Below are 19,693 nucleotides of genomic sequence, written 5' to 3'. Positions count from 1 at the left end.
TTCCATCTTATTTCTGAAAAAGACTTTGTTGGATGCTTTTCAACTGAAAGAAATGATTAATTCAGCCCTGACCTTGTTCTGTCTTTGTTCATAGATAAATTCTTTTACGTGAAAAGAAATCTTTTCATTTGTGTTTCCATATCACCTGTGATTTTCCCTGCCTTCCACTGGCAGCCCTGCCAGTTGACAGGAAGGTCAGCAAAGCTGCTGATAAGAGGAGCATAAAGAGGGCTTGGTTCGTGGCAAGGGGGCAGTGGTCTACTTGCTGGCAACATGCTGCGCTTGCTGGTGTTCACCACGCTGGTCCTTTATGGTAAGTGGGTCATCTGGCTGGAGATCTGGAGGGAGGGAGATTGAGCAGGAGGGTTGGAAAGCTTTCCTTAAGCCCAGGTCTGCTCTCTATCCCAGGATGGGAAGGAGACTCTGCCTGTGAGTCTAGCAAAAACTTTATTCTCCTGGAGCCCATGATAGAAAAGGTCGGGGGCCTCTGGTTGAAAGGTCCCTGGGCCATGAAGCAGAGAGAAGCCTCTTCCAGAGCCCTGGGCTCCCCCACCAACCCCACCGACAGGAAGACATCCTCAGCGGGCACCTGGTGGCATGTGCACTGCTGTCTCTGCCCCCTGGAGACTCCCGCCAAAGCACTGTGTGTGGGAGGTTGAGGGTGGGGTCAGGGGTGTGGGGTAGGGAGCGGGGAGTCACCTCAGGCCAAGGGGTGACCCTAAGCAAGGCTGAGGCCATGAGGAGCCTCTGGGGCCTGGCGCGGCAATGTGAGATCGGTCCTTCATAGCATGCCAAAGTTCTGGGGACACGTAGGGGAAGCAGAAAAGCAGAAGGCACTTAGACTTATCTGCTTTCAAAAGGGGCTCAGAGAACTCACAGCTGGGCCCCTCATTTGCTAGGGAGGAACTGTGAGTTTGCAGACGAAGCACAACTGCCACCCGCCCTCCCACCCTGAGCTGACCCCACGCTTAGTCATCACTCACTTTTCTTCTGCCCCACAAAGGACATAGTGCCCAGGACTTTCCAGAAACCAACGCCCGGGTAGTTGGAGGGACTCAGGCCCGGAGGAATTCTTGGCCCTCTCAGGTGGGTGTTCCTTCACAGCCCCAGACTGCCAACGAAATAAGAGTTGCCCGTGTCCTGATATGCAATGTTATGTATGTCTGTGTATATCCTTATCAACAGGAAGCTCTCCAACCGCCTGGATTCTAGCTTTAAAAGATGAATGGGACCAGGCTTAGGAGTTTTTTTCTAAATGCAAAAGGCTTGGAGGAAAGGATTTAAACACCAATCACACTCACTCTCCCAGGCACACACCCAAACACAAACCACATTTACACTCCCAGCAATACCACTTGTGCCACACTAGCAAGACTGTGTGCCAGACCCACACCTCAGACTCTACACACCTTCACACACACACACACACACACACACACACACCGCACTCCACGCAGTGCGTGTCACACATGCAAACACACCTCTGCCCCCAAATGGAGCACATTGCTCATTTGGCTATTTAAAGAGTTTCCACTTTCAAAATAGGGCAGCGAGGCTGTGATTTAAGCAATTCTAAAAGTGTAAAACTGGCAAATTAACTGGTGAATAGCCATACTTTGGGAGGAATCACTGCGATTAGAATTCAATTCAATTTACAAAAGTTTGTGCCCCAATTTTCAGGGGTAGAGCTATTGTGCGATATGAGGCAATGAAGGAGGAGGCGTGAACTGATAAAAATGAATACTCCAGTGGTGTTTCTAAGTACCTGCCGGGGTGAGGAGACAGGGTGTATCTTAAAAACTTCGGAGGGGAGTTCTGGGGACCTAAGTTTGTGGCTTAGGTGATGGAGCAATTCCATGGCTACATTTCCTTCCCAAGAGGGAACGGAGGTAGAAGGACCTGGGTTCCTGGCCCTTTGCAATAATATAGGGTAAGGAGGCTGAATGCACTGTGTGTGTATGTCTTTACTCCCCCTTCCATGTACACAGCAAACGTCACCAAACGACGGAGCACTCTTTTCTGCTGGTCCCAGGGGCATCTACACGCCCCTTCTCACCACTACTCCAGGTAGCCACTACCAACCAATCAATAGCAACAGGTCAAATGAAAACAATTCGCCATCTCTAGCCCAGAAAGTTGGAGGCTGTTTTGAGTTATGGCAGGAGTTTAAGGAGGTAACACGTGGCTTGGGTCAATGCCTTTCAAGAAACACCAACCTATCCCTCTTTTCTTCTCTCCCCATCTAGATTTCCCTCCAGTACCAGTCTGGAGGTTCCTGGTTTCACACCTGTGGAGGGACCCTCATCAGACGGAACTGGGTGATGACAGCTGCTCACTGTGTGGACAAGTGAGAAAAACAAAGACCAGCTTTTCTGAGCCCCTGGGAGAGGAAGAGTTTGGTCCTTCTGGAGGCATATGTATCTTTGACCACTCAGGGCAAGACTTTAAGGAGGTGTTTGGGGGCCTGCGGGGAGGTAGTAGGATATAATGGAAAGTACAAACTATGATGTCAGGCAAACTCAGGTTCACCTCCTGTCCCAGCTTCTTCTAGCTCTGTGAACTTGGATGGCTTACTTAGCTCTCTAAGCTCTCACTCTCTTATCTCTACCTACTTGGTAGAATTATTGTGAGAATTAAGTAGGTAAATATTTAAGGGCCTAGTCAACGCCTGACTGGTAAGCATTTTTTCATATTTATCGTGAGCAATGGTTCTTAAATTTGAGCATGTATCAGAATCACCTGCAAGGCACAGATTGCTGGGCCCCACCCAATAGAGTTTCTGACAGGAAGGTCCAGGTTGAGGCCTGATAATCTGCATTTCTAACAAGTTTCCAGGTTATATTGATGCTGCTGGTCCAGGGACCATGCTTTAAGAACTACTGGTCTAGGACTTCCAGTGGTTAAGGCTCCACGCTTCCAATGCAGGGGGCATGGGTTCAATCCCTGGTCAGCGGGGAATAAGATCCCGCATGCCATGTGGTGTGGCCAAAAAAATTTTTTTCTTTTTTTTTTTTTTAAATCTTTATTGGAGCATAATTGCTTTACAATGGTGTGTTAGTTTCTGCTTTATAACAAAGTGAATCAGTTATACATACACATATGTTCCCATATCTCTTCCTTCTTGCATCTCCCTCGCTCCCGCCCTCCCTATCCCACACCTCTAGGTGGTCACAAAGCACGGAGCTGATCTCCCTGTGCTATGCGGTTGCTTCCCACTAGCTATCTATTTTACGTTTGGTAGTGTATATATGTCCATGCCACTCTCTCTCTTTGTCACATCTTACCCTTCCCCCTCCCCATATCCTCAAGTCCATTCTCTAGTAGGTCTCTGTCTTTATTCCCGTCTTGCCACTAGGTTCTTCATGACCTTTTTTTTTTTTTTCCCTTAGATTCCATATATATGTGTTAGCATACTGTATTTGTTTTTCTCTTTCTGACTTACTTCACTCTGTATGACAGATCCCGCATGCCATGTGGTGTGGCCAAACAATTTTAAAAACAAAAGGACTACTGCTACTGGTCTAGAAGTTTATATGTCCCTCGAAATCCCTCTATGGGCTGAGAGCCATTATTTCATTTATGCTCACCACACCTCTCCCAAGTTATGAGATATTCAGCCTCTGATGTTTAGCTTAGTAAATTGGGAAAATGAAGTTGATGGTAGTTTTTGTCACTTCCACAGGTTAGCAAATTGGGGATGAGAGGGTTGGTTACTTCCTTATCTTCCTGGGTCTTCCATCCTTCCACTGCCTGGGCCAGATAAGATGGGTTCCTGTCCTAAAGATAAGATGTAAGATGGCTTCCCAACTTTTCTCTAAGAGGGGGAAAAGAAGGATCACTCAGGGCTTCCCTCTCTCCCTCCAGCCGAATGAGCTTCCGTGTGGTGGTTGGAGACCACAACCTGAGCCAGAACGATGGCACCGAGCAGTACATGAGAGTGCAGAGGATCGTGGTGCATCCCTACTGGAACAGCAATAATGTGGCTGCAGGGTAGGGGCAAGGTGGGGCTGGCCTGGGGCTGGGAGGTGGAGGGCTGACTGGCCAGCCACAGGGTCTTGGCTTCCTTCACGTTCATCCAGGAGGATTTTGAGAATTAAGATGTTGGAGGACTTGAGAATGTATGAAGATCTTTGGGGATTTGTTTGATCTACGCTGGTTTGCACGATTGGATCCCCTGAATCTCCTTCTCTGCAGAGTTTAATGTTCCCGTTTTTATTGTTAGTCATTATTCATTTTATGGAAGAGACTCCATCAGCAAAAGTAGATTTCTTAAAATGAATCTCACAATGAGAAAACTCCTGCAAAACTGAGCTGTAAACTTTTGGAAAGGAAGTAGTTAAGATGGTAGCCAATTCTATAGCGTGGGTTCAAGTAATTCGGATATTTCTGCAGAGCATTTGACATCTTTCTCCTTTGAGAACTCTTCTCTGCTACGAAGATCAAAGCACCCTGCTCCTTTCTGAGTCCCCATTCACAACTGAAAGAAGCGAGCTCCACTCCCCCTGGGTTGCAGACCAGAGCTAGGCGACAATGCTGAGACCTCACCAGCAGGGGCTGCTGTTAAACGTAGAATATCCTACAATCCAAATGCGTAGTTCCTCAAATTTGAGTCTTGGCGAGTCAGTCCCCTCCTTCTTCGAAGTCATTGGTTTCCAATTCCATGGTCACACAAGGCTTAGGGAGGGCTTGTCCCTATGCTGACTTAAAGGAAGGCCTGGTCCTGCAAGAGAGCGGTCTCCTTTCCTCCCGCAGCTATGACATCGCCCTGCTGCGCCTGGCCCGGAACGTTACCCTCAACGGCTATGTCCAGCTGGGTGTTCTGCCAAAGGAGGGAACCATCCTGGCTAACAACAGCCCCTGCTACATCACAGGTTGGGGCAGGACCAGAAGTAAGTCGCCTACATTGGCACCATCCACCACATGGATCCTGATTATGTAGCTGAGCTTCTGGGGCACTTTTTCTGTGGTCCTAGGTGTTCAGAGCCAAAGACCAGGAACCAGAGATAAAATAACTGGTTCATGAAAACAAGCTAAGAACAAGCCATGGAATAGTCAAGTCAGAGATTCTCAGATTCTTATAACCAAAAAAAAAAAAAAAAAAAGATAGACACCTTACCTCAGAGAGTATTTTGTTACCAGCCTCTCATTTTATACATAAGGAAACTGAGGCCCAAAGAAATTAAAGACCTTGTTCAAGATCACATGACCAGGGACCTCCCTGGTGGTCCAGCGGTTAAGACTCCGCGCTCCCATTGCAGGGGGCCAGGTTCAATTCCTGGTCAGGGAACATAGATCGGGCATGGCACAACTAAGAGCCTGCATGCCGCAACTAAAAGATGCCGCATGCCGCAAAGAAGATCCCGCACGCGGCAACAAAGATCCCGTGTGCTGCCAGTGAGACCCGGCACAGCCAAGTAAATATATATTAAAAAAAAAAAAAAAAAAAATCACATGACTAGTTAGTAACTAGTTATCTGGGGCCAGAACGCAGGTATCCTGGCTTCTGCTTTGCTGGTCATTACACCATCACGCTACCTTCATAGCCAGTGGGTTGGAGTGAATGAGCCAGGGGTGGCTGCAGGTACAGAGAAGTCGAGGCAGAGGAGGCTTCAGCTTCTTCCGGTCAATCATGGGAAGATTTCTGGAAGGAAAAGTCATTAGATGACATGGAAAGGTGGGAGAGGCTATGCGCAGAGATAGTTAACAAGGGCAGAGACAGCAGGCCTGGCACAGAAGGCTGTCAGCCATCAGACAGGATCTGAGTTCTGGAGGAGAGGCAAGGCCTTGCTAGGAGCAGCCAGTCTACTGGGGAAACTGGGACTGAGAGAGACATGCTTCTAATCCAGCTCTGCTCCCAGTTCACTCAATGTCATTGTAGTTCAATTTCCTGATCTATATATAACATGAAAGGATTGTTGTAAGTATCCAAAGAAGTAACTCATGTGCAAAGGCTTTGAAAAGTCAAAAAATGCAGATAAAGGAAAGCTCTTAAGAAAGGGAAACAAGGGTCCATAGTCCCAGTTCTGCTTCACAGGGTTTACAGTGTAAGGAGGAAGCAGGACAGATGAGTTATTAACAAATAAGACCATTCTAGTTACTTAATTAAGGTGTCCATGAAATTTAAAAAAAAAAAAAAAAAAAGCCGGCATAGGATTAGTGGTTTGGAACCTGGGAACAGTAGTCAAGGATGACTCCTTAAAGGAAGGTGCCTGTAGCTTTTATATAAAGAGAGACAAAAGGAGGATCTATGACATGCAATGGGCAGAGAAAAGGAACTTGCCCGGACTTCAGCTTTCATCAGAGCTTGGGAAGGTTTGGCCGGGTGTGGAAGTTTTTTTTTCCCTGGATAGCGTCTGGGGCTGACCTCCAATGCTGTGTGTCCTGTTCAGCCAATGGGCAGCTGGCCCAGACCCTGCAGCAGGCTTACCTGCCCACCGTGGACTACGCCACCTGCTCCAGGTCCTCTTACTGGGGCTCCACCGTGAAGAAAACCATGGTGTGCGCTGGAGGAGACGGAGTTCGCTCTGGATGCCAGGTGAACACAGGCGGGAAGCGTCAGAAGTCTCACCCCAGGTCCCTCCTCTCTCTGTTTCCCATCCCCTACCTTTCACTCACCTATTTCACACCTACTCCCACCCCTATGTACAGACTAAACTTTCTATTCTAGCATCTGAAGGAGAATGATTCTGTGCTACTAAGTTTATATTCACAGAATCTCCAAGTTGAAAGGAACCTTAAAATTCATCTTGCCTGTTGCCTTCCCCCACCTCAAAAGTTTGTATGTGGCCCAACATTTGTGTGTTGGTATATGTGAGTGTTCTTTAGAAGTTATTTGTGCCCTAGATTTTTTTTTTATAAATTTATTTTTTTTATTTTTATTTATTATTGGCTGTGTTGGGTCTTTGTTGCTGTGCGTGGGCTTTCTCTAGTTGCAGCAAGTGGAGGCTACTCTTCTTGTAGTGCACGGGCTTCTCTTGTTGCGGAATACGCGCGGGCTTCAGTAGTTGTGGTGCACGGGCTTAGTTGCTCCGTGGCATGTGGGATCTTCCCAGACCAGGGCTCGAACCTGTGTCCCCTGCACTGGCAGGCAGATTCTTAACCACTGCGCCACCAGGGAAGCCCCTGTGCCCTAGATTTTTAATGGCTGCCATGGGGCTAGGCCTGGAGTGGTGGTTGTAATTGTGCATAAGGTAGCTCCCCTCCCATCAACCCCAATTTTTCTTATAGCTCCTCCACCACCACCCTTTTGACCCAATATTATTGATAGCAGAATGTATACAGGTGAATATGGTAGGGGAAAGTGCACAAAATAGTTTTATAATAGTATATATAATTATATATATATATAAATCATCTCCTATTTAGACAAGATCAATCAGCAATACATCATCTCACAGATTTCTCTTTTTTTAAAAATTTTATTGGAGTATAGTTGATTTACAATGTTGTGTTAGTTTCAGGTGTACAGCAAAGTGAATCACTTATACATATACATTTATCCACTCTTTTTTTTTTTTTTTTTAAGATTCTTTTCCCATATAAGCCATTACAGAGTATTGAGTAGAGTTCCCTGTGCTATACAGCAGGTTCTTATTAGTTATCTATTTTATATATAGTAGTGTGTATATGTCAATCCCAATCTCCCAATTTATCCCTCCCCCACCCTTATCCCCTGGTGACCATAAGTTTGCAGATTTCTTAATGCAGTTCAACAAATATTCTTGATCATCTGCTAAATACTAGGCACTGTGTTTGATTCATCTTTGTATTAAAGATACAAAAGATACAAAGATAAACACAGTGTCTAGTGGAGGAATGGGAAGAGCAGACATAGGACAAAACATTGTAATACAATGTGGTTAAGTGTTATAGCAAAAATATGCATAGGGTGATATGGGAGTCCAAAAGATAGGTACTTACCTCTACCTGTTGGTGTCGGAAAAGACTTGCCTTCCCTAAGAAACTAGAGTCTGTACTGAGTCATAAAGCTTAAATAGGAGAAAGCCAGGCAAAAAAAGAGGAAAAGATATTCAGAGAGAGGGAACATAAAGAAAGGCATGGCCCAAGAAGCTAGACCACATACAGAATTATAGGGCATTCCCTACCGTTAGAGCAGAGGTCAGGGCCCACAGCCTCCAAGCCCAGCTTGCTGCCTGTTTTTGCATGGTCCGTGAGCTAAGAATGTTTTTCACATTTTTTAATGGTTGGGAAAAAATTAAGAAAGGAATAATATGTCATGGCACATGAAAAATATAAAATTTCAGTGTTCGTTAAAAAAAAGTTTTATTGGAACACAGCCTTACTTGTTCATTACATATTGTTTATGGCTGCTTTCATGGAGTTGAACAGTTGCAAGAGAGACTGGCCTGCAAAGCCTGAGATATATTTACTCTTTGGCTCTTTACAGAAAAAGTTTGCTGACCTCTGGGCTAAAACATAAACTACTACCATACTAGGGAATGTCAGGAGATGACACTAGAGACAGGTAGGAGCCACAGGACTTAGGCCTTCAGATGTCATGCTTGGGGACATGAACCTTTATCTTAGGCACTGGGAAACCACTGAAGAGTTCTAAACAGGAGAACAGCATGATCAGATTTGCCTTTTATTTATTTATTTATTTATTTATTTATTTATTTTTTTTGGCTGTGTTGGGTCTTCGTTTCTGTGCGAGGGCTTCCTCTAGTTGCGGCAAGCAGGGGCCACTCTTCATCGCGGTGCACGGGCCTCTCACTATCGTGGCCTCTCTTGTTGCGGAGCACAGGCTCCAGATGCGCAGGCTCAGTAACTGTGGCTCACGGGCCTAGTTGCTCTGCCGCATATGGGATCCTCCCAGACCAGGGCTCGAACCCATGTCCCCTGCATTGGCAGGCAGACTCCCAACCACTGCGCCACCAGGGAAGCCCCAGATTTGCCTTTTAGAAGCACTCTCTGATGACAAGGTAAGCATGTTTTTGAAGAGAGCAAAATTAGCAGGGAGACTGCTTAGGAGACTATTGCAATTATCTAGGCAAGAAATCTGAGGGCCGGAATTAGGGCAGTGGAGAGGAGTCAGGAGGCTCAGGAATGACTTCCAGGCATCTGATTTCAGTGATTTGGGGGAGGTGTTTGTTGCCTCTATGAGACAATATTTTTAGGATTTTGGAGGGAAGGTTGAGTCTGACAAATTGAGTCTGAGATCCCAGTGGGACATTCAGTTATAGTTAACTGGTAAGAAACTATATATAAAGAGAGTGGAGCCTGAAGGAGAAAGCTAGGCTAGAGATAAGCTTAACAGGAAATGAGATCCCTCAAAGGCCCCCACCCCCCATCCCCACCTCCCCCAGGGAAAAGTGGTAGAATGAGGGGAAAAAAACCAAACAAACAGTGAGTTGGGGGGAAGAACTGTGATAACATAAATATTTGAGTGCTTCAGAGATAGGTGGAGGACAAAGGACCCGTAAGGATCTAAAAAAGAGGTAAGAGAAAAGCATAGTAAATAAAGGTTTTATAAAATCTCAGGAAATACTGATAGGTCATCACATAGTATACATTGCAGCCAGGAGCCATGGTGGATAACTGAAAGTGGCTACTTTGGCAGTTGGCGGGTCACTGGTAACTACAGCTAGAACAGTTTCAGTGGAGTGGTGAGGGCAGAAGCTTGATTGAAGGGTAAGGAATGAAGAGGCAACACTGGGTCATTTGTAGAGATGTGGATGGACCTAGACTCTGTCATACAGGGTGAAGTCAGAAAGAGAAAAACAAATATCGTATATTAACACATATATGTGGAATCTAGAAAAATGGTACAGATGAACCTATTTACAGAGCAGGAATAGAGATGCAGACGTGTGGACATGGGGCGGGGGCAGGGAAGGGGCGGGTGGGATGAATTGGTAGATTAGGTTTGACAGAAATACACTACCATGTGTAAAATAGATAGTTAGTGGGAACCTGCTGTATAGCACAGGGAGCTCAACCCGGTGCTCTGTGATGACCTAGATGGGTGGGATGGAGGTGGGGGAGGGAGGTCCAAGAGGGACGGATATATGTATACATATAGCTGATTCACTTCGTTGTGTACAGCGGAAACTAGCACATCATTGTAAAGCAATTATACTCCAATTTAAAAGAAAGAAAGGTAGCAAAGGATGTAGAATACTCTTTCAAGAATCTTGGATGAAAGTGAGGAATTTTAAAAGCCTGGTAGCTTTAAGGAGGATGACAGTCATGGAGGGGGTGGATCTTTTAAGAGGGAAGAAAATTGAGTGTGTTTCTGGGCAGAGAGGAAAGGATCCTGCAGAGTTGGAGAGAGGGAAAAAATGGATGACACAAGATCCCAGAGGAGAAGGAAGAGATGAAGCAAGAGCACAGGTGGAGCTGGCCTTGAACAGAATAGGGACACAAAAATGTGCATGTACATGAAGGAGAGTGCAGGCTGGGTAGCTGGAAGTTGGTGGGTGTTCTGCCATCTTGCTTCTATTTACTCATGAACTAGGAGTCAGATTAAATGCTGAAAATGAAGGGACAAGGGTTGTTTGTCTGGATTAATTAAGGTGAATGGGTTTAGAAAGACTGGCCTCCATGATGTTACTGATAGGCTGAGGTTGGAGACCATGCAATAATCACAATGGATATATGATTCACTCCATTCAAAGATCTAGTTGTAGGGAATGGATTAATCCAGGGCTGGTTTTCATGCATTATTGGGAAATAAAGACAAGATTGCAGATCAAATGCAAGCTCCAAGCTAGGTGGAGAAGGAAGAGAAGCCAGAAGGAGGCTGGTAGACTCACTGAAATAGTAGAATCAAAGATTAAAGGGTTTTTTGTGTTTGTTTTAAAGATTTTTTTTTTTTTTTTTGATGTGGACCATTTTTAAAGTCTGTCACTGAGTTTGTTACAATATTGCTTTTGTTTTATGTTTTGGCCCTTTGGCCACAGGGCATGTGAGGTCCTGGCTCCCCAACCAGGGATTGAACCCACACCCCTGCCCCCCCGCCCCCCCCCCCCGCCCCCCGCACTGGAGGGCTGAGTCCCAACCACTGGACCTCCAGGGAAGTCCCTAAAGGGTTTTTTTGTGAGCACTTAGAACTATGGAAGTAAAGTGAGCAACTCCTCCCAATTTTCCCAGGACTTCCCCAGTGTCAACTGAAAACAAAACAAAACTGCACAGCCTAAAAGTTGAGAGTTATGTTTTATTCCGTGATCTTACTAAGGACTATAGCCTGGGAGACAGCCTCTCAGACAGCTCTGAGCAACTGTTCCAAAGAGGTAAGGGAGGAGCCAGGATATATTGGAGTTTTTGCTGAAAAAAACAAAACCATGGAGACAACCATCAAAGATTACTGCTAATAACAAGAAACAGACCTCTCAAGAGAATGATTTTAGTGTTTTTCTGTGTATGGGAAGATGCAAGAGTCTGGGCTTACAGAAATCATTCCTTTGATATGCATCGTAACTATCTAGGGCCAGTATCATTTTTCTCCATCCTGAAGTCCCCTCAGGATGTGGAGGGTGGCTGCAGTGGCTGGTGGCTTGATGGCGGGCAACATTCGTTGTTTCCCAGAATGGAAGGCAAAATTCTTTGTTTACTGACATGGCAGGCGACATTTTTTTGTCCACACCAGTGTCAAAACTTAAAAGTCCTATATCCTGGGAACCCTACCTGCAAGTTGGGGCAAAAAAAAAAAGATGAACACATAAGTCAAGCTCTTACAGGTCCTCACCAGCCACCTTCACCTATAACCTCTTAAGGTTTAATCTTTCGGAGTTTAATTCACTTTCCTCTGCTGTCTCTCAAGGCCTTGGAACTCTGAAAAACTAGAGTACTTTTCTTCTGGCTGCCACTCCAGATAGGCAATTCTCTGAGGCGATTGTGTCGCCTTCCCACTGGAATTTACCAAATATTGTGTCTTTGTTTCCTGGGCTTTCAGATTTCTGGGTCCCAGCCCTTCTCCTCAGAGTGGATTCACTAAGCCCCTCCTCTCACCTCAAGCCACCGTCTCTCACTGAGCTCTTTCCCACCTCTTCCTTCTGCCCTAAAATCCTCAGCCACACCCTCCATCGCTACAGTCTTTGTTTCTTTTCAGGTCAATTAGCATAAGAAAATCGTATGATATACAATTCAATTACTTTCCATTCCTCTAGCTTAGAAATACTAGCAAACCCCTATTAGAATTTGGATGGAAGATATTTAAACTGTTTTGTTTTCTATTGAGTACAATAATCTAAAGGAAGCATCTTCTTTCCCTAAACATAGTTGGGATGGGGTACAGCTATTTCCTTTTTAAAAGAATTATCCCCAATTTGAACTTTTGGTCTCTTTCCCTAGTTCTTCTTTTTTTAAGTTTTAATTTTTATTGAAGTTTAATTTTTATTGAAGGTATGTGTATTAAACTGCTTAAGGTGGCCAATAAAACTATGAGGCTTAATAGTGGGAAAGAACAGTCATAGTGTTCCTTCCACCACCTCAAGTTCTCCCTCCCTAGAGGGGACCACTTTCAACTCTTCAGCTGATTTCTTTCAGTGTCTACTTCCACCTCTCTAAAAGCATATACTTATATTGCCACTTAATTTTTCAGCTCAGGCATTATGCAAGATGTGCAACCTCTCTTCCTTTTACAGATATATACTTGCCCCCAGCATGAACTTTTCTATCTGCACCCCCAACCTCCCCAAATAATTTTGGTTAAATTAACATTTAGTATTTATTATGATTATGTAAAATGCTATTTCCTGCATAATTTTGTTTTCCCTGGGGTTAATAATTGTCTTTAAATTTGCATAATGTATACTCAATTTATCACCAGTTCAGCCCCAAACTCTCCACTAATTTATAAGTGACCTATTTTATCTTCTCTTGACCCTAGTGTTCTGTGTCTTGGTATGGGTCTATCTGCATTCATTTTGAGGGACACTTAGTGGGTTTTTTCACTCTGGAAACTCCAGACCTTTGCTTCTGAAAATGTTTATTTATTGATCATTTCCTCCCCTCCATTTTTATTTTCTCTTTCTAGAATTTCCATTATTCACACATCTACCTCCTAAATTGGTCCTCTTATTTTCATATTTTCTCTCTATATATTTTGTCTGCTTTATCTCCTAACCCAATCTTTCATTTCTACTATCATATTCATAATTTCCAAAGGCTCTTTTTGTTTTCTGAATGCTCTAATAGCTTGCTGTTCTTGTATCATGGATGTAATATTAATCATAGTTTTGTTGTTTATATTCTTCTCCCTGCATAATCTTGGTTGCCTTCATTTTTTATTTCTTTCTCTTTGTTTTGATCTTTTTTTTTTCTTAACAAGGAGGTTTTAATTTATTTATTTATTTATTTTTTAATTTATTTATTTTATTTTTATTGGGTCTTTGTTGCTGCGCGCGGGCTTTCTCTAGTTGCCGTGAGCGGGGGCTACTCATTGTTGCGGTGCGCGGGCTTCTCATTGCGGTGGCTTCTCTTACTGCGGAGCACGGGCTCTAGGCGTGCGGGCTTCAGTAGTTGTGGCTCGCGGGCTCTAGAGCGCAGGCTGAGTAGTTGTGGCGCATGGGCTTAGTTGCACTGCGGCACGTGGGATCTTCCCGGACCAGGGCTCGAACCTGTGTCCCCTGCATTGGCAGGCGATTCTTAACCACTGCGCCACCAGGGAAGCCCCTTGATCTTTATTTTTATATTGAGGCTTTCTTTAGATGTTTGGTCATCCTTGACCATATGCTCTCATTTCAGAGTGGGACAGTGAAGAGCTGATAGGTAGCTCTGAGCCTTAGGTGGGGTTCATTTATAGTGAACTGCTTTGTCAGGGGATCTGGCTAGGCCGTTTCATTGGGGGACTTCCAATGTTAGTATCTTTAGATCTTCCCTCTTGTGCTGGTCAGATTCTCCAAAGAAATATCTTCCAATTTCATGTCTGGAATCACAGAACTGACATTCTGGGAACTGAGTAAGGAAATGAGTGTCAAGGTCACGGTCTGTAAACTCCGGTTTGTCTGATTCTAAGCCTGAGCATGTAACCACTACCCAATACATCACTTTCTCTTCTCTTTACACCAGTTTAGTTTAACATGTTTTGACTACCTACCCTGTGTCTAAAGGCTAAGTCTAATTAGACCCGTTGGTCTGAATGCTGGGGATAAATAAATCATTAGAACAACCTATCCCCTCACCCCAGGTTCAATTTAAGTCAGTAACAGCTATTGAGCCTAAGATGTTCAAAGTTCTATGCTAGCATCGTGGAGAGGAAAATATCAGTAAGATGTAGTTCCTGTCTCAAGAAGCTCACAGATAAGCATGGGAGGTAGAAACAAATTATGAAACCAAAATACAAGGCAGAACATGACATAAGTGCTACAAAAGAAAGGAAGAAGTGCTATGGTTGTTTAGAAAGGAAGAGGAGATTCATCTTGATTGAGGGGATATGAAGGAAGTGGGGATTTTAATTGGAGCTTTTAAACAGTGCAGGATTGTACAAACAGAGATGGGGGGTGGGTGGGTGTAAGCAGAAACAAAATCCCAAAGATCAAAAGATCTGGAGTTTTAGGACACTGCTTCTTTTATCCACAGGGTGATTCTGGGGGCCCCCTTCATTGCTTGGTGAATGGCCAGTATACTGTCCACGGTGTGACCAGCTTTGTATCCAGCCTGGGCTGTAATGTCTCCAGGAAGCCCACAGTCTTCACTCGGGTCTCTGCTTACATCTCTTGGATAAATAACGTGAGTCCTCTCAAATGATGGTTTGAAATAGGGTTACCTGGAGACCCATGCACTGGCTGGGGTGGGGAGCAAAAGTTAAGCAGGGGAAGCCATCCTCTTCCTCACCGCATTCAAATGTTTACTCCTTTCCCTTCCTCCATAGTGTACTTTCGCTCGATAACGTTGCCATCCTGAGTTCCACTTCACATACCCACTAAGAATGCTTCACTGTATTGTTTACTGCTTAGGGTAAGGTGGGTGGTGGCAACAGCAGATCTGAACCAGGTACATATCAGTGCTGCCCAAAGTCAAAGCCAAGGGGAAAATGGCTTCCCTCTCCTGGGCGAGGGAAGAGGCACTAACCTTCTCCTCCACCAGTTCTTTCTAAGGGCATCATGAGAATTTGCTCTACCCTTTGCCAAGAGGTTTTACCACCTTAAACAATGCTTGAGGGTTAGGTGAGACTATACCTACACTGACCTGGTGGTAGAGGCTCACAGTTATCCCACCTATACCCTCCAGTCTTCAAACACATTCTGGAGTCTTGTGGCATGAACCTTGACTCACAACCGGTTCAAGGTCTGCCCTTGACACTAAGTCTTGAGTATGTGCCTATAATATTGAATTGTCCTGACACAGCTGAGAACTACTTCCTGCCCCCCCCCCCCCATAAACCCAGTACAGGGCCATACTCAACTGGGAGCCCTGAAGGAAAAAGAAAGGAGGTGGGCAGAAGTTACTGACTGGATATAACCGGTTTTTCCTTCAGGTCACTGCCAACAACTGAACATGTTCTTGTGTCCAACGGCCTTCCCAAGATGATTCTTAGATCCACAGCAGGACTTGAGGCCATCAAGGAAAAACCATTCTAACAGACTATTGAGCCAGATACAGAAAAGCAAATAAAATTGAAAATATATATTACCCTGTGTCTTTTTATTTGTAATCAAGCCCTCTAGTGGAAATGCAGTTATAGGGCCAGAGTTGGATTTCACCACATTTCTGGGCTCGTTCTTCCATTTGCTGCCATCTCTATCAGTTCACAAACTATGCCAAGTGAGAGTGGTCTTACATTGTCCTTTTTGGATTATGTTAGGACCTACTCATCCATTAATCTGCCCATCTGTCCCTCCTCCCAAACATATTTGCTATATTCAAAGGCACAGAGGGCTTTAAAATGTTCCTGAGTGACTAAACGTGCCCTGACTCTCCCAAGTAGACTGTGGGCTTGTCCTTCTTTTGTTTCTCCCTTCAGTGCCTAGAACAGGGCTCACCCCAAAGTTCTGAGTCATGGCAACTACAAGGATACATTAGAGATAGGAATACAGGATTAGGTGGTAGGTCAGATGCCAGCAGACAACGTAAGTGACAAATTAGAAAGGAGACAGAGAGGAAAGAATAGAAAAAAGGAGAAAAGAAGATAAGGAACAAAGAAAGGAAAGGGTTGAGGAGAAAATAATATGTGGTCTCAAACTAAGTATGAGTCAGCACTTCAAGGCTGGACAAAAATAAGCAACCAGATCCGGGGTTCTATAAACCACAGAGAACTGGGAAGCTGATAATTCTGTCCTATCCTGGCCAGGGCTCAGTCTGTTAGAGTGGCCTGTGATAGAGTGAAGAGGGAACTGAAAGGAGAAGGCTAAGAGGATGAGAAGTAGCTTTTCATAGCAATCACTGAGGACCAGACAAGAGGTACCAGGATAGTTAACATTACAGCAGGAGAAACTGGCTAAGACCGGTCTCGCAATTTATAGGCTGCTTTGTCAGCAGAGGCCTCTAGAACAGTGTATACACCAAAAGAAGCTGGGCTAGACAGGACACTTTTATTCCCAACTCACTTCTACCACTGAGGAACTGGGTAACCTTGGGCAAGTCACCAGCCCTTTCTGTTACTCAGTTTCCCTACCTAGTTAACGTCTAAAGATTTTTCCTGCTCTAATAATACTATATGATTTGGTGATGACCAATTTCAGTTCCCAAGGGATTGGCACTGAAGACGGTTTCTTAGGAAGCAGTGGCTGGGCTGCATTGCTGAGGATGCTGAGGATTCCTGACAGTGACCCAGGTATCGGCCTCCTTCTGCTAGTGACACACCTGTTGTCATCGCCATCTCTCCTCAGTGTTCCCACAGCACCACAGTCCTCCCACTTGCCCCCACTTCTCCCCACCCAACGTCAAGTCCTTCCATTTTCTTCACTTTGCCTCTTCTAGACCATCCCCACAGCTAGCGTTATAACAGAATAAACCCTAATGACCTATTACCTGAAATTTTTGTATCCATCTCCAGAAATGAATTAAGCACATAACATTATAAACATCTGATTAACAACCTATCTCCACTTCCAGACATTAAGTATCTTGAAGTCAGGGATCACATTTTTAAAATTCATTCTTGGCTTCCCCAACACCCAGCAATGCCTGTCACATGGTTGACCCTGAGTGCAGTATGCCTTTTTGGGGGAATGACCTGAAAAACAATAGCAGAGAAGGCCCTCCAATTTTGTCTCAGACCTCCAGCTTCCCTCTCCAGTCCTTAGGAAGTGTATTTTGTCCCTCTTCCTTTCTTTTGAGGAATTTTACCTGTACTATAAAATCCTTGAGTAAGCAGTTCCTCCAAACCCAGTGTCTTAATTTCCAGCTATCCCCTCAAACATGTCAGGGAGTAACTTTCTTTTCTTTCTTTCTTTTTTTTTTTTTTAAATGTGGTCCTCTCTGCGTTAGAGATTAAGTTGGTTTTTTTTAAATTAATTTATTTATTTTTGGCTGCGTTGGGTCTTTGTTGCTGCATGCAGGCTTTCTCTAGTTGCAGCGAGCAGGGGCTACTCTTCGTTGTGGTGCGCGGGCTTCTCATTGCGGTGGCTTCTCTTGTTGTGGAGTGTGGGCTTCAGTAGTTGTGGCACGGGCTCAGTGGTTGTGGCGTATGGGCTTAGCTGCTCCGCGGCACGTGAGATCTTCCCGGACCAGGGCTCGAACCCCTGTCCCCTGTGTTGGCAGGTGGGATTCTTAACCACTGTGCCACCAGGGAAGTCCCAGGGAGTAACTCATTTGGAGACCTTCTACCTAGAGAAGAAACTGTTATAATCTGAGCAGTCTCACCCCAAGTTACATAATTGATATCCTCTCTCCATCTAGTACACTGTACTAGTTCCTCCAGCTAGAAAAATTTGCTCCCCATCCCCAGCACAGGCTTCCATACCCTCCTCCTCAGCCTTTTTTCAATAAAGGTCCTCTCCTTTCCTAAGCATCCTTGTTTCTACTTCTAGCTCAGTTGTTCCTCCATTTCAAGTCCAGATCTGGAGTCCTGTCCCCTTTGCTCAGCCTACCCCTACCAGATCTAGGTTTAGAGCTGTGAGTGAAAGAATGTTGCCTGCCATATCAGTAAACAAAGGATGTTGCAGCCATCAAGCCATCACACTACAGCACCCCCTCCCCCAGTGGTGAGCCCTGAGGGAACTCAGGATAGAACCAGGATGCCGACCATCAAGCCATCAGCCACTGAAGCCACCCCCAGCCCCAACAGTTTACCCTGAGGAGACTCAGGATGAGAAAGCACAGGATACTGGCCCCAGATAGCTGAGGTGCATATCAAAGGAGTGATTTCAGTGAGCCCAGACTCTTGCATCTTCCCACAAATAGAAAAGCGCCTAATTCCTTAATTTGAGATATCTGGTTTTCTTTAATTCACCATAATCTTTTGATGTTCTGACAACCTGGTCTTTGTTGCAAAAACTCCTATATATCCTGGCTCCTCCCCTACCTCTTCCCAGCAGTCTCTCAGAGCTACTTGAGAGGCTGTGTCCCAGGCTTAAGTCCTTGGTTTTGTCTGCCAAATAAAGTGTAATTCTTAACTTTTAGGTTGTGCTTTTTTTTTTTTTCAGTTGACAGAGCCAACCTCTCTGGTAGAGGGTTTCCATCTTTAAAAACTGCACCCTGGGGCTTCCCTGGAGGCTCAGTGGTTAAGAATCCGCCTGCCAATGCAGGGGACACGGGTTCGAGCCCTGGCCCAGGAGGATCCCACATGCCGCGGAGCAGCTGGGCCCGTGCGCCACAACTACTGAGCCTGTGCTCTGGCGCCCTCGAGCCACAACTACTGGGCCCACGTGCCACAACTGCTGAAGCCCGTGTGCCTGGAGCCCGTGCTCCGCAACGGGGGAGGCCACCGCGGTGAGAGGCCCGCGCACTGCAACAAGGGGTGGCCTCCGCTCGCTGCAACTAGAGAAAAGCAACGAAGCAGCAACGGAGACGTAACGCAGCCAGAAACAATAAATAAATAAAATAAAATAAAATAAATTTATTTTTAAAAAAAACCAAAAAACCAAAAAACTGCACCCTGGAGTAAGAAGTTTTACTTGGTGATCCAGTACACATACCCATATAAGTCAAACCCGTTTTCCCACACATCTTTTTTTTTTAAATTAATTAATTTACTTTTGGCTGCGTTGGGTCTTTGTTGCTGTGCTCAGGTTTTCTCTAGAGCATTGAGTGGGGGCTACTCTTCCTTGCGGTGCGCGGGCTTCTCATTGCAGTGCCTTCTCTTGCTGCAGAGCACGGGCTTCAGTAGTTGTGGCACATGGGCTTCAGTAGTCGTAGCTCACCAGCTCTAGAGCGCAGGCTCAGTAGTTGTGGCGCACGGGTTTAGTTGCTTCGCAGCATGTGGGATCTTCCCGGACCAGGCCTCTAACCCGTGTCCCCTGCATTGGCAAGCGGACTCTCAACCACTGCGCCACCAGGTAAGTCCCTTATACAACACTCTTGCTGAGTGGAAATCACAGTATTTTCTACCCCCTTGTTTCAGTTATCCCCGCCCCGCCCCGCCCCGCTGATCGGTTACAGCTAATTGGCTCTCGGGGAACACTGAGTCTTCGCACACGTTTGCAAACTCCTCAACGGGTCTGGTGTTCCTCTATCTCAGGGCGGGGGGGGGCGGGGGGGGGGCGGGGGGGGGGGGTTTGAAGCTGGCTTGGAGGGAGCGCCGCCTGAGGGCAGGCCCGCCTTTCCGCCTCCTGGGGACAGGCAAAGCCCC

General features: G+C 45.5%; 1 protein-coding gene across 1 annotated transcript; it reads left to right on the top strand.

The window, feature by feature from the left end:
- The first annotated feature begins 273 nt into the window (after positions 1–273).
- CELA1 (chymotrypsin like elastase 1) lies at positions 274–15,569 on the top strand. Its single transcript, XM_068560614.1, has 8 exons — positions 274–313; positions 1,004–1,086; positions 2,247–2,347; positions 3,865–3,990; positions 4,753–4,889; positions 6,390–6,535; positions 14,542–14,691; positions 15,440–15,569. Exons 1-8 carry the CDS (start codon positions 274–276, stop codon positions 15,455–15,457), a joined length of 801 nt encoding a protein of 266 aa, XP_068416715.1. The 3' UTR covers positions 15,458–15,569.
- The last annotated feature ends 4,124 nt before the right edge of the window (positions 15,570–19,693 follow it).

Source organism: Eschrichtius robustus, chromosome 13 (genome assembly GCF_028021215.1).
Source record: "Eschrichtius robustus isolate mEscRob2 chromosome 13, mEscRob2.pri, whole genome shotgun sequence".
Taxonomy (NCBI): Eukaryota; Metazoa; Chordata; class Mammalia; order Artiodactyla; family Eschrichtiidae; genus Eschrichtius; species Eschrichtius robustus.
Note: the sequence above shows the minus strand (reverse complement) of the source record. Positions and strands in the feature narration are given on the sequence as shown.